The 15,932-nt window shown below is 43.0% G+C and overlaps 1 protein-coding gene across 2 annotated transcripts in view; it reads right to left on the minus strand.

Moving 5' to 3' along the window:
• Positions 1-15,932, minus strand: part of SYT9 (synaptotagmin 9) — a 175,200-nt gene that overhangs the window by 113,250 nt on the left and 46,018 nt on the right. For both annotated transcript variants that reach the window (XM_010985895.3, XM_064492612.1), the window contains exon 2: positions 6,941-7,292. In XM_010985895.3, the coding sequence (XP_010984197.1) occupies positions 6,941-7,292 (352 nt within the window). The remainder of the gene's footprint in view (positions 1-6,940; positions 7,293-15,932) is intronic.

Raw genomic sequence — 15,932 nt, forward strand, 5'->3', positions numbered from 1 at the left:
AGGAGGCCTCCATTCAAAATTCCAACAGAGCTGAAGATTCTTTTTAAAAATCAAGTACAGACATGAATATATCATCTACACAAATGTTTTTACACGACCAGTTTCATTCCCAACCCTGTTCACCTCATTCAAAATCGCACTTACTACTGGGAAACCAGTTGAAACCAACTGTAAGGTAGTGGCTTAAAGCAGATGGCAAAGACTGTAACAGCCCATCACGGTTCTCATTCCAGGAGAGAGTGGGCGATGACTGGAGCTGGGGGCAGAGAGCAGAGAAGCTCAGAGCAGCCCGAGAACCAGGGGAACTTATAGCCCCCCAGCATCCCCAACCCCGGATCACCTCTGCAGCTCTCTGGGCTGAGAAATGAGAAAGGAGAGCAGGGAGGCCGCCCCAGGGACATGAAGGAGAAGATGAGGTAGAGGAAATGGAAAAATCAATATCCCATGGCTCCCCTAGGCTACTCAAATAGAGGCGGGAAGAAACAGCAAATCCAAAGTAGGAGAGAGGAAAGATACAAAGCAGAACATGGTGACCTGAGCTCCCCTCCCCCAGATGAGGGGTTTGGAAATGGTCAGTGGAGGTGGACCTGAGTGCTGTAAACTATAGCTCTCCAGGGTAAGGGTCTAGAATTTTAATGCCACTGAGTGAGTGTGGCAAGGAGGGGTCTGTGTCTGAAGCAGACAGTCCCCTGAGTAGGTCTGGGGAGCTCCTGTATCTGGGTATTTTCAGGACTTAATGGGCACAATGAATGGATGGAGAGGGGGGCCCCAAGGATGGGGGCTGAGAAGGAACATTGAGAGAGGGTGTCCTCGGTAAGCAAGTACTACTCCAACACTGTCTTAGAGAAGCTGGCCTTGGGGCTGGAGCTCGCAGCTTCCTCCACCTCCCATCCCTGCTCAGGGCAGGAGGAGGCCATTTTCCTGGTCGTGAAACAGGCAGGAATGAAAATGTCATAGCTGGAGCTGGCCATCCCAGACCAGAGCTGGGAGACCAGAGCCTGGAGAAAGCCAAATTTCAAAGATGACCAACCAAATAAAGCAGATTTCCTACATCAAATTCAAAAACACACTTTCATGCCTGAAGGTATCTGAGCCGTGCTGAGTTGTAGCCAAGGGTTAGGAGAGTCAGGTGCTCATGTGCAGAAGGCTTTCCTCCTCACTTCTCCTCAAATTTGATTTAATCCCTTCCAGTGTCCTAATTTGAGTCCCAACAAAGTCTTGTTACCTGAACCATCTTGCTACCTGAACAAAATCTTGTTACCCAAAAAGCCAATTACCTCCACTGGATCTTCAGAAAGAGGACATTACTGTAACTCAACAAATTTGAATGTGTACAGCAAGGGGTCAGGTAGGGTGAAAGGCACAGAGAGGCAGAGCCTAGTCACCGCCTTCAAGGGAATGCTTGGCCAGGGGTGATAAGACAGTCGTACACTAAGTGTAAATCAGGGCAGAGAGGGACAGGAACTGACCAGAGGTCAGAGAGAGGGAGACTGTCACAGATGAGATGGTACTTGAGTTGAGCCTGCCTACTTAACCTGGTCTCGTACTTCTCAGCCTCCCAGCTGATGCTCTAGACCTCAACAGGGAAATTAACAAAGTTTTCCTCTCGGCTCCCAGCTCTTGAGCAGGATGGGATCTTCAGCCCTTCTGCCCCAGCAACTCTCACCTCACAAATGCCCACATCTTCCAGTCCAGGTTCTGTATAAGAATCCGAGCCCAGAATCTCTGGCATGCCTCTCACAGCTGGGTTTCCTCTGCAACCATGGACAAATGTACACTCTTCTGCCCTCCCTCATCTCAGGGACCCCACCTCAGAGGTGAAACTTGGCCTATCCCTTCCCTGGTTTGGGGCACCAGTGTTGATAAGGCTTCGAGGTCCATAGAGAGGAAAGAGAAGCAAATGGTGATTTCAGAATCATCACGAGTCTCTTTACGAAGTTCAAGTCAAGACAGGGAAGTCCAGAAACAGTGAGAAGTTTGGAAGAAGTGGGACTCTGTTTCCCTTCTTGGAATCTTCCCTGGTGACGGAGAGGAAAGAGGGTTGTTCCTAACTATAAGCAGACACAGAAGAAGGGGCAGTTGCAGACAGACAAGTGCAGTTAACTGACTACAAGGGCAGGAGGAAATGGAAATCTGAGGAATTCTCGTTCTGGGATTCAGAGGCTTCTAGGGTGAGTGATATAATAGAGATGTGGGCGTCAGGCCTTGGCCAGTGGAGAGGTGTGGTCAAATGCAAAGCACGCCCTGTTTCTCCCATTCCCTCCCAAGTTAAACAGACAGGACAGGACACCTTGGTGCCATATTCAAATAGTTTATCCCCCATTACTAAAATAACCCTATGTCGACCAACATTTTCTCTAAAACAGCTCACATCTCATGCCTCAATTTCCATTCCCACTGCTTTCAACTGACTTCAGGTCCTCATCATCACAGGCCTGAACTGGCTGCCTCTAATGGGTCCCCACCCCATCCCACACTTCTTACACACTCTTGCCAGATTAATCGTCTAAAAACAATTTGAGCACTTTGATGTGTGTAATTGGTGCTTTTCTTGTATATTTCCCCAACTAGATTGTGGGCCTTTCAAGACCCAGGGCTATATCTTTCCTCTATCTTTATTACTAGCACATAATATCGAGCTTTGCACAGAGCAAATGTTTAATACATGTGTCTAGAGTAAATACATGAATGCCATGGACATAAAAGTTTCTGATAATTAAATCCCGTAGAGAAAACATACATTTACATCTGGTTTCAGGGTTTCATGGAAGTTAAGAGAGGTCTAGGCAACTTCCATTTTTGAAGCTGTCAGTTTATTAAATCTCAAGAAATAACTAAATGAGTAATTCAAAAAAGTACGTTTTAAGTGTTTACACTTAACCAATGCTCCCCACACACAACACATATAGCTTAATAAAACTGTGATATCCATCGAGTAATTACAACATTTAATCCTAGTGCACCACTTAGTGGAGGTGTGGCCAGTAATTGGCCTCAAATTTAGAAGACTCAAATGATCTTCAATTCTGTCAGAGTATTTCTGTGACTCTACAGATTGTTCAGTACAGAGGTAAGTTCAAAAGTCTAAACATAAGGCTTTTAGTGAATGTGAGACCTGGGACAAGGGACCTTCCACCAGCTTCACACCATTATAGGCACGGCTCAGTTTAAACTTTTGGTGCTTTGCCACTTTCGTCAGCAGAACACGAGAAAAGTGGCCTGATATTGACGCATGTACCCTGTCAGTCATTCATGGAAAAATTCCACTATGTGCCCGAGGCTGCACTAGGGGTTAGATATTTAGGGAGAAATAAAGCAGATGTGGTCTTTGAGCTCACAGAACTCATAGCCTAGAAGGGGGCAGAGACAATAAACATACAATCATAGAGTCAGAAATAGATTTTAATCCTACCAAGAGTGAAAGAAGGCTACATGTGAGATAGTAAAGAGCAGGAGGGAACAGAGGAAAGAATACATACTGCATACAGGTGGTCAGGAAGGCCTATGAGGAGGGGACATTTTAGCTGGGCCATTAAGGCTGAAAGGAGTCAGACACAACAAAGGGAAAGGAAAAGCATTCCAGGCTGAGGGAACAGCATGTGTGAGGGCAGGAAGAGGCGGGGATCCTGAAGCAACCAAGAGAGAGGATAGTGGAGCCGGAGTGATGAGCTTTTTCAGGTGAAGCCTCTTAACTGAGTCCACATTACTGGTGTCCCCTGGGCTGTGCTACATGGCGGAACTGGCTGGGAGGTGAGGCCAACAGGTGGCCGACAGGTGACAGAAGCAGACTGTGGCAGCACTACACAGGGCCTTCACAGACCTGATCAGGAGTCTGTGGTGTGATAATTGAAATTTTTATAAAACCAAAGTGTTACAAAGAAAACCTGAGAAGACTTATAAGCACAGATAGAACGTTCATCTTGGGACATGAATCAGGAAATGGATGAGATGGTCTTTCAAGGTTCCTTCTATTTTGAGGATCCAGGGATTTTCATATATTTAGAGTAAAAACCTTTAAAATGTTCTGGAATTGAAAAATTTTGGAAAAAAAATCCATGTGCCCAGGTCATTATATAAAAGAGATTTCATCCAGTGAGAAGGGTATAGCTCAGTGGTAGAGTGCCTGCCTATCATGTGTGCGGTCCTGAGTTCAATTCCCAGTACCTCCATTAAAATAAATTAATAAACCTAATTATCCCCCCCCCCAAATAGGGACTTCATCCAAATCAAAAGGAATTAACAGGAATTTTGGAGGATTCCAACAGTAACTAGGCTCACTAGAAACAGAATGCTAATGTGCTCGATCTTGGAAGAACAGAAAGTTGTCCTGACCAGAAACAATCTTCGAAGATGAAGCAAAGCTCATCTCCCGGACATTCCAAAAGGCAGGGGTAGGAGCCCCACGGATCCACGCTGCAGAGGCCAGGGGAGGGCGGGATTTCCAATGCAAACGCCGCAGCAGAAGCTGTGCCAATCACAATGACAGTGGAGAGGCCCTCAACTGGGAGGCTAAGCTTGGTATGGTTGGGGCCAAGAAGGTGTCCTGGGAACTTTAGGACAAGGGATAACAGCCGCAGGATGGAAGCAGGGAGAAAGAAAGTGACAGCAGTGAGAAAGTAAAGAAGAAATAAGGACTAGCAGAGCAGACTGCTTAGAGCCAACTCAGCAAAGAATACTTTCCCCCATCCCCAGATATAGTACCCAAAAATGTTACTAAGAAAAGAATGTTAAAAATGTTCTGGAGCATCAAGGAAATTTCATTGATTTTCCCAATTTTGTCAGTAAAAAAAGGTTTTATGTGTGCATGTGTGTGTGTTTATAATAGAACACAACTCTAAAGAATTGGAAGACCACACCCTTCCTATTATAAGACCATGAGTCAAAGATACGTATTTCCAGACACAACCCATAAAACTAGGTCAGCAGTAATTTGGATAAGAATGTTTGAAATGCATAACGATGCAAATCATCAGTATTAGGTCAAATGCAGCTGGAAAGAGTTTAGTTTTCTTATAGTAGTCAAATATTACTACACTTGATTTTGGCCATCAGAAGAGATCACTTAGTTGCATGACTTCAAAACCAAAATACATCTAAATGTAAAATGCATTTTTACAGGGACAATTCCTTCACTCTCTCTTTTAATTTTTTTTCCTTCTACCCAGTTTCCACAAATTAGTGGTGAAGATATCTACAGTCTTTATTTTCAAATGAAATCTATTTCTTGATATGCAGGTTACTTATAAACTTTTCTAGAATAAGACTAACAATTATAGTGATATGACTGCTGCCAATTCATTAGAATTATGGCAGTCTCATTCTAGAATCTAATAAAAACACAGTACTATCACTCTGTACTGATGGAACCCAGATCAGAAAAATTAACACACAGAATAAGACCAAGTGGAAGACAATCCCAATGGAGATTCCATCTGAAGGGCCTAGTTTCTGAAGCAATGAAAGGATTTTATTATGAGTCCGCACCACTGCACAAACTCCACGGCAGCATCCAACAGAGCTCCAGTTATATTTAAGTCTTAATTCTAAAGAGAAATCCTAATGATAAAATCTGAGGATTTCTTCTAAATCAAATGGCAAACAACCATCCATTTCCTCACAGAGGAATATTTTAAGTAAAGCTCTTTGATTCAGACTTGGAAATGATGCTAAAATAGGTTTCTGAAAAAATTAAATTATAAACTGTCATATTCTATCCCACTTAACGTGAATGAGCAAAGCCTCTAGGATAAACTTGATTAACATAAAAAAGGGTAAAATCTTATTTCTATTTCTAGGGAACAAATTTTAAAAAGATTAAAAAATATAACCACACACTGTACTTGTACTTTCCAAATAACAGCACACGCTAGTCCTCTAGCTATCACTCAAGCAAATATTTCCATTTTAATGAAAGCTGCTTTCTGAGTCTCTCTTCCTGAAGTCTCTTACTGAGAGAGAATTTTTATATCCAGTGATTCAGAACTGGCTATTTAACCTCAAAGCCACCTTTATGCATCTGGGCCTTGGGGGGGGGCATGTCTTGATAACGAGGATAAGAACCACAGTACTGAAGGCAAAATGGCAGCCCACGTGGTGGGGAACATACCAGGCGCAGACCTGTGCAGAGCACATGACGCACACGTTATCACTTCACTCTTAAAACCACCCATCGCCATTCCTCTCTCACACAAGAGGAGAAAAGAAACAGATGAAGGTTAAATAACGTGTCCAACATACACATGTAGCTAGAGCTAGTTCGCTGGAGCCCAGAGCCCTTGCTTTCTATCACTGCACTATATCATTCTTCTACTGCACGAGAGCACAAAGCATCCAGCCCATGGAAAGAGAGTGACCCTAGGCCTGGGCACTCTGTAGACCATGCAAAGGCTGGAGATGGAAAAAGACCTCCAGCCACTGTGTGGAGTCTAAAGAGAGCCTGTGTGTGACAGCCAGGCTAGGTCAGAGGCACCGGGAATAAACTTGGTAACACTAGGAGGGCAGCACGAAGAGGGAGTAAAAACTCAGGCTCTGGTGTTGGTTGACCCAGAGCTCAAATCTGGACCTGGGTGATTACCCATATATGACTTTATTTCTAAATCTCCTTGGCTCAGGTTGCTTCTTCTACAAGATGAAAATGAGAATAGGATCTGTCTCACACAAAGTTGTGAACCATAATAAAATATAAAGTTCTTAGATAACACTTGATACGGTAAGTCTTAGCAATGTTAACTATTATTATCATGAACTAAGCAGAGACTATGCAGCGCTCAGGAACCTAACAGGAGTATAGGAAGTATCAAATTTTCCATTTTGCGTCTCTGATACTGAATGGACATGAGCAAGGTCACAGGCTCCTTGGCTGATCAATGCCACTGCCACCAAGAGAAGGGGACGGGGCATTGCTTGCCTTGTATTTAGAGAGGAAAGGGGCGTTACTGACCGAGCCGATGAGGTTGGCTCTGTGACTTGGCGCTGGATGCGGACGCCATGAGCACAGTTCTCCTGGTCCCCAGACTGGGTAGAGAGGGGAAGGTCAGGGGAGGTGTGGCTGATCTTCATGGAGGCGTCTGCACAAGGAGTGGGAGGGTCTAGGAAGCCCTCACTGTTCTCCTGCTCATTGGTCTCTGTGTCCGTGTAGTTAAGAGGCTCCTGGTTGTTTTCTTTGCTACCAGAGAACAGGCCTCGTTCTCGCCATGGAACCCAGCAGAGTTTCCAAGACACGAAGAGAGAAACGCCAAAGAGAGCGAGGCCACAGGCAGTGACCACGAGGGTCAGCAGGCTCACTGAGATATCTGCAAAGAAGCAAAGATCAAAGGTCAGTGTGATTGCTCCTCCCGTGCCCACCCACTGCACGGTGCGGGCAGAATACTCTCTCATCCATCTGTCCCTCAGGAGTGACAGTGGAAGGCCAGGCTGGAGATGCTGCTGGGTCACCCGACTCTGTGGCAGGGACAGTGAGGACTCAGACACAAGTGCAGATGAGGTAACATGCAGGCATGTTTAGAAATAATAAACAGCCTGCAACAGCAAGAGACAGGGAGTATTTAGGGGACCAGGAATGCCCTGCATGTCAACCGAGACCCTAGTCCTCTGCAATATAAATCAATGACATTCTGGGAGCAGGGCGGTTTCAACTACCCTTAAAAATTCCCCTGTCATCTCAGAGAGCTGTATGATATAATTTGGGAATTATTTAAGTAACACCTTTTTAAAATAAGAGAAATTAAAATCCAGGTATAGGAGTAGGGAAGTGATCCAGGTAGGGGAACAGGGATGTGATCCAGGTAGGGGAGAAGGGAAGTGATCCAGGCAGAGGAGAAGGGAAGTCACCAGGTAGGAGAGTATAAAAGAGTAGGGAGAATAGGGAAGTGACCCAGGGGAGTATGGAAGCAGTCAGTAAAGGCGGTTTTATCAAGTCAGTTACCACAGTGGGGGACCAGAGGTTAAGCTGCTGGGGAGGCTCCACACTCTACACCTTGATTTGAGGGTAGTTCTTGAGGGGCATTTCCAACCTATAGCACGCGTGGCAAAGTTAGCTTCTGTGGCCAGAAAATTCCCACATTTCAAATAAATGCAGGGGCTGGCCTTGGAGGTCAGCAGGCACGTGTTCAAATGGTGAGGGAGAAGGAATCTGGGGGCAACGATAGCATCTGCTACATGGACCACAGCCCCACGACCTCAGTGAGGGTCCATGGCTGTGCATGCAGTGTCTAGTGGCTGTGTTCCTAACTCTCAGAACAATGGCCAAACCCCTCCAGGCTTCCACCCCACCCTACAGGAGAGCCAGGGAGGCTAAGGCATCAACCTCAGTTGATAGCATCAACTGTGGTGCTATCAACTCCTCCCTTTAAAAGACACCCCTACCTGCTTTACTGGGCTCCACTACACCCAGGAGCCTCAAGGATTCTCTCCCAGGATCTGTTTTCACTATCTATCATTAATATTTGCATTGCTTCAGCCAAAGTTTTCTGTTACATGCCAGGGGCTGTGCCAGGCTTTGGAGATGCAATGGGGAATGTGATAGACACACTCTACACCTTCACAGACTCATATTCTAGTGACGGGGAAAATGAGGAATCATACTTAACAGTCACAGCTTCAACTATCTGCAGCATGACAACAATCCACATGAGACAGCCTTCATCTCTGCTCAGTGTGCACATGAAGCCCTCCTGCAAGTCACTTACCTCCTGAGTCAAGCTGACCACCTAGTGTCCATGTGCTTTTCAACGTGACTCTGAAGGTACTTATCATTCTTATGAAATGATCAAACAATTTTTCATGAAAAGATTACTCTTGACAGAAAGCCAGCTACCAGGCCTGCTGATGGATCTAATGTATCTCCTCTATGCTTCCCAACGAATCTTTGCCCTTGTGGCAAAACAATTTATGTCTCTGTTTGAAATCATGGGGGGTTCCAGTTTCAACATGGGTAACCGAGCTCAAAATCTTGGCTTATCCCATTTCTCTCCTCAAGTATCACTGAAATGGGAGAAGCAAACTATATAACTATGGAAAGCAAGGACAGGTAATTTCAATCCATCAGTGATCCAGTAACAGTGAGGCATTTCTGAAATTGTTTGAAAGGAAAAGCCAATTGGTGCCGAACATTTAACATAGGCAAATGAAGGGACACTAAGGGAAAAATAAAAATTAAAAATCCCAAGTGCAGAGTAAAAAAGGGCAGGGATGGCGGACAGGGAGCAGAGTCAGCGAGGGCAGAGTAAAGCGCACTGAACATCATACCTCATGGAGCCCCAGTAAGAAGAAGGGAGAGGATGGATGGTTTGACCACAGCTCACAGAGCAGGATGGAAAATTTATTGATAAAAACTTCTATAATAGATAGTAGTCCTGAGGGCTCAGGGAAGGAGGAGACCCCAACCCAGTTAATCAGGCTGCCATGGCAAACATCAATCCCTACCCCCTCCAATGAAATCTAAAAACAAAACAAGCTCCACAACACAGTGCAATCCCGTTACACACTCTTTAGTCCAGAGGTAAAACCCCTTCCCTATATCCTGTTAATCACTTCAGGACCGTTTTGACACAGACACCACTGGGAGACCACTGACAAAGGCGGGAGAAGTACACCGGAAGGCAGAATGTTTTAGAAGTGTGACGTGGTAATTATGGGAGAAGCTTAAATCCCAATCCCCTGATGTTGGCCTTGGCCACCTGACTTGCTCTGGTCAATGAAATATGAGTGGACATGGCCCATGCCACCTTGGACCACAGGACTCTTAGGCTCCCACCTTCTGCTGTGAAAAGAAGAGGTCTTAAATAAGGTCTTGATATTCTAGCCTGGGTGCCATAAAGGAAGACTTGTGGCATAGGCCCAAAGCCCAGAGTGAGGAGCAAACTTAAATCTGACACACAGGCTGAGGCAGGGCAATCACTGATCCACAGATCCATAAGCAAAACCCAAAAAGTTTGGGGTGGGGGCTGTGGGTAGAGCTCAGTGGTAGAGCATGTGCTTAGCATGCATGAGGTCCTGGGTTCAATCTCCAGCACCTACATTAAACAAACAAACCTAATTACCTGCCCCCCACCCCCCCAAAACACTAAACAGTTAGTGTTTCATTTAAGCCACCAAGATTTCAAAGGTGTTTGTTACCATCGCAAAAAGTTGACTAATACATGTGACCATATAATTTATTGTCCAAGGCTAGGACAGTTCTAAGAGGGAAAAGAGGGGGTATCAATAATCCTATCAGTGAGAGATTGTACCCAGGACTGTCCAGAGCAAACCAGGATGTATGGTCACCCTGCACTTAGAATCTCACCTGAACTCTGAACTCACTGGCTTGGTACAACACAGCCCCGCAGGATTTACTTGGTAGAGATAACACCCTAAATAAAGTAAATCCTGGGCCGACTTCTTCTAGTAACCACAAGGCCCTGACACAGCTCAAGAACGACTCTAGCTTGTTAGCTGACTCCCAGCTCTCACACTCAAAAAACACCTTGCTCCCAAGTCCCATCCTGGGGGATCCAGGAGAGCAGGGGTCTTGTCTGTTGCTCAGCATTGAATCCCAAGCATCTAAAAGAGTGCCTGGCACATAGCAGGCATTCAGTGTATGTCTGATGAAGCCCACCCGAGAGCCCTGTTACCACCCTATGTTTACTGTGAGTCAAGGGTGTGCCCTGTAAACTCCAGGAGCTGCTGGTCACATTCATAGTCACAAAAGATGTTTGTGTATAGAGTTACGACTGAAAATGTCTGGCAAATGGCAAGAGGGGCTTTTCTTTCATTCACACAAAGGTGCCATGTTGGTAGGAGGAGGCCAGGGAGCACCTGGCAGGAGAAGCCAACAGTTACCCACACAGCCACGCCATCCACTAAGCATAATCATCAGGACTTCTGTTTGCAGACAGCTCAGGGTGCCCCCTGAGACACTCCATTTGAACTTTCCTCTCCTTTTCCAGAGAGAAGTGCTAGAAAGCTGGGGCAGAATTATGAAGTCCATACATACCACCTACCTCAGACCACGGCCTCAGGAAAGGGAGAGGGAGAATCCACTTAGAATCACAAAATAGCTTTACTAAGAAAAGGAATTATTGCTTAAGTTAGGTGGTAGGTACATGGCCACTTGTTTTATGGTTGATCTTTAAACTACAAGTATTTGATATATATATTCTTTGGCAATTATGGTATATTTTATAATAAAATTTAAAAATAGTAAATAGTGACATCAAAGATTATAATTCTAAAGATAATTTTTCTGAAGAATAGGAAAAGTATAAACTGGTCCTTCTGTCCAAGAGTGAAGAGAATCACCAGGTGGTGATTTGGGGATGAAAAGGAGGCAAATGGTAACTCAGTTCTGATCCAGATCCCCGGAGGTATTGCTGGTTGAGGGTGACTGCATGAAACTCTACCCACAGCTGCCATGGAGGCCATCCTTCCAGGGAAGATTAGAGCAGGGTGCCCTGCAATCAGGCCTGATCATCAGAACCCTCTTCTGCTGGCCACCAGCCCTCGCCACAGGACGTGATGTACTGCAGCAACATCCCTAGACACCAGACAAGACACCATGATACCCTTAGATCCGGCAGACATCCCAGCTGGATACCTATGACTCCAAGGGATCCCTGCAAGCCTGAAGACTGTTCTGGAATGGCGAATATTATTGCCCAATGAGCACAAAGCTTCAGCACCTATACTGCATATGGACAGAGGAATGGTAGTTGCCCTGTTGGACAGAGGAATGGTAGTTGCCCTGTTGAACCGTGAAGGGACAAGAAGAACATATAAACGAATGACGATGACAACAAAATCATGGGACCAATGGGCCAACTCAGCAACTTGAAAGAAGCTAGCCGAGCTGGACCATCAGAATAAATGACACTTGCGAGAGGTAAATTAATTCATTTACTCAGTGAGATGTTTAAAATAGTGGTGAAGAAGGAGAAGCATGGCTGGGCAGTAACCAGAATTAGACACCCCTGAAAGATGTCACCTGATCTCACTAAGAAGAGGAGCTTGTAGCCTGAGAATTCCACAGCCAGCCACATTATCATCAGAGGAGAGGAAAAGCATTTTCAGTCACCAATGACTCAGAAAATACACCATTCATGTAGCCTCTCCTGCATAAACCTGCAGAAATTCTTCAAACCAACAAATAAAAATTTACGTCAGAATAGAGAACCCAAGGGCTTTCTAGATAAGATATATACTTACATCCCATGGATCACAAGAACTGGTAATAAGCAAAGAAAACAGGAAAAAGTATATTAAATCTGAATAATTGCTGGTTTTGAGGTTATAAAGTTTAACGAAACTATAAGGAAAAAAACACTTAAAAGAGCAAAGTAATGATAAATACATACACTTAAATTCCAACAATTTCAACAAAACATGGGAAATGAAAGGAGGAAGGAAGTAAAACCAAATTAAATGTCCTATATTGTTAGCAGGGAGAGATGACAGATACTTCAACTTGCTGTTGGTAAGGAATATAGGTGCAAATACATATATAAAATAATTAAGGAAGACTGTGATTCATAATGGTGCATATGCATATATATTTATGTATATATATCCTCTCCTTCCTGAGACCCCCCCATAAATAATCTGAAACAAATATAAAGTATAAACTCACAATCACAAAGAAAATAGCATTAGATAATCAGCAAAAAGGTTTTAATTTTTTTTTTTCTTGGAAGACAGTATGTGAATGGAGGTGTGGCAGAGGATGCCATAGACCCCCCAAAAATGCAGAGTGGGGTAGACTTAAGGGGCAGGCAACCTGGCCCATTAAACTCAAAACAGGCTCAGGACTCAGATATTTCCAATATGGTGGCAGCTAAGACTAATATGTTGAGCTGAAAACATGGGCGGTGACTGAAAATCTTCACCAAATATTGTCCAAACTGTCTAGGGAGAAACCAAGGTGACTAGTAGGAGAATTAGTGCCCAAGAGCAGAATTTTCCATGTTCTTGCAAAAAATGGAAGCTCTCGTAATCCCCCTAAAGTAAATCTTGACTGTTAAAATGTCACTCACAGATACATCCCTGTGGTCAGCTTTTCTACTGCCTCATTCTTAAGTAGGACTAAGCTACAAAGAATCACCAGCCATATACAGAAATCTTAGAGCAACATCAACCTATAGAAGCAACAACAACAACAAAGATGTTCCCAGAGAAAACAGAGAAAAATCAGGGAGGAAATAGGAACTTTTAAAACATTTCATTCACAGGAAATTTCCACATTGGAAATTATGAAGGGAATTTTCATGTATTCCCTCCATACAACAAGAGTAAACTACTAGAATGGAGAAGATAATCTTCTAAGAAAAAAAAAAACCTGATGGCTAAAATGAGTAAAAAATTCAAGAGAGGGTAAAAGTAAAGGAACATCTACCTGAGTATGAACCAGAGATTCAGGAAATTAAAGCAAAAGTTATGAGATACAGAGTATGTATTCAGGAGGTCTATTATCTAAGTTTTTCAGAAGGTTATGACAGAGAAAATGAAGGTAAGGATCATCAAAAAATTTTTGATTCCCTAGAATTGAAGGACATATTGTTAGGAGTCCACTGAATACCTACAATAAAATAACTCTACCTTATGCACATTATTGTGAAGTTTCCTAACATGGAAATCAGAGAAAATCACAAAAGCTTAAGAGACAAACATAATATGAACACAAAGCAATCAGAACTATACTGACATTGGACTTAATTTAAAAAACACTAAATAATGGAACAATGCTTGCAAACTTCTGAGGAAAAATTATGATCAAGTTAGAATTCTGTACCCAAACACACTATCAAGGAAGTGTGAAGGCTCAGAAAGCCATTTTCAGACTTACAGTAAGTCAGAAAGATTACTTTCCAGGCATCTATCAAAGGAAGTTACTTGAGGATGAATGTATGAGGTCAGAAGAAGACAAAGTGCACAGGAAAGACTGCACTCCCCTCAGAAGGTCAGTGGAAGAAAACCCCAACCAGAGAGCTGAGTTGCAGGCCTGGAGGGGAGCCAGTCCAGCCTGGAGCAGAAGCCTGGGTTCTGGAAAGGTGTTCTCCTCAGATAAAGAGGATTTGATAAAACATAAATGACAAGATAAAGAGTTTATTTCTTAATAATATCATTAATTGTCTTCAAAGAGTGTTTTAAAGAAAACAAAGAGAGAGAAATTAGGTATTCCAGGAGGAAATTTTTTTAGAAAAGGAAAAAATAACCTTAGTATTATTTTTCTTATATACCTCTTGACTCTGCACTAAAAAAAATTTTATGTTCATAATAACATAGACAACATTTATTGATTCTCAACTCTTAGAACCAAGCCATAGACAAAGCATGGAGGACATAAGCTTGGTTATAGAATAGAATGGAAATGTTTTCAACTTTGACAATTTAAAATTGATAGAAAAGATGTCAAAAATTAAGAGGTAGGAAGAAAAAAGCTGAAGGAAAGGTTACAGGTTGCCTTCCAACATGAGGGAACAAGAGATGTTGTCTATAGTTGATAGATGTGTATACATGGATGGGTTTTTTAAATTGAAGTATAGTTGATTTACAATATTTACACTAGTTTCAGATATACAGCACAGTGATTCAATATTTTTATACACTGTACTATATATATTGATGTTTTTATGCTAAAATTATTTTTACATTGAAAACCATGTAAAGATAAAGCAAGCCATTTCTGCTGGGATGAAATTAGAAGGGATTTTCACTTCTATAATAACTTTTACAAAGAGCAAGTATTACTGAGGAAAAAATGAAAAACATTTTTAAGCTGCTGTAGTATATGAAGCATATGTGGGTTAGCACATTCAGGTGAACTTGGCTCTGAAATCCCCAAACATTTCTGAAAACAGTCCTTGTTTAACCCTGCTCCTTGGGTTGCGAGGACTGAAGGAATGAAAACCATGACAGTCACTACAATAATGATCATCTCAGTTCCCCAGCATGGTTTTCCTTCCAAGACAAACCTATAAAAGACATCCATCCTTGTCTACTCATCTGTGTTCAGACTTTTAGACTCATGAACAAAATATCAGGAGACTGGCCCAGGCTATCAACTTTCTACTTTGCTAATACTGATTTTAAAATATACAGTGCTTTACTATCATGCTTATTTCATACAAGAAAGGATGTTTTAGCACCAGAAACAAATGCCATTTCTTTAAAATACTATAGTGAGCTTTATGAATAAAACCATTATACTCTCCTTATTTTGTCAATTCGCTTTAGAGTTGTGAGAACTTTGTCGTGGATAAATAAGGCACCAGAGATTGGGAACCACTGTCCTAGTCCTTGGAATGTCAGTCCTGCCCCATCTCTATTTCTTACAGAAACAAATATAGCTCAGGGCAAAACCGGAAAATAGATGATATTTTTGATACCCACTCCAGTCTTCCTATCCTGAGCTCTCCTTTCAACTGCTCTCCCAACCTTGTGTTGTCCCAGAGGACTGGAATTTTCACAGGGATTATGTTGAAACCTAAAGATTTGGTGTCTGTGGCTAGTCCTCTCACAGCCAAAGGAAACTTACGATGACGACACAGAAGAGACAGGGCGCATGCTCAGAATGAATCATGATGTTTCCAGGGCAGGCAAAGGAAACTCGGAATCACAATTGAGGAGGGAAGCAAAAACAAAAAACAAAAAACAAAAAACAAAAACCAAAGCTGGAAGAGTGGTGCTGAGCACTGAGACTGAGGTGGCTGGGACATAAAAAAGGAGAGGAAATACATGGTCAGAAATGGGGATGAAACAACCAGTTTAAAAGAAAGGTGCAAAATGAAGAAAGGCAAGTGGCTCAAGATCTTCACTGCCGTGTCCATTAACATATGACTTACCTTTTTGCAAAAGAATTTCAGGCAGCTTTAAAAATACACACAGCACAAAAGGAGAAACTTTGTGAGGAAATCAGGGCCAAAGAAGAATAAAAGTAAAATGAAAATGAAGTCAGGGGT

Source organism: Camelus dromedarius, chromosome 12 (genome assembly GCF_036321535.1).
Source record: "Camelus dromedarius isolate mCamDro1 chromosome 12, mCamDro1.pat, whole genome shotgun sequence".
Lineage (NCBI taxonomy): Eukaryota > Metazoa > Chordata > Mammalia > Artiodactyla > Camelidae > Camelus > Camelus dromedarius.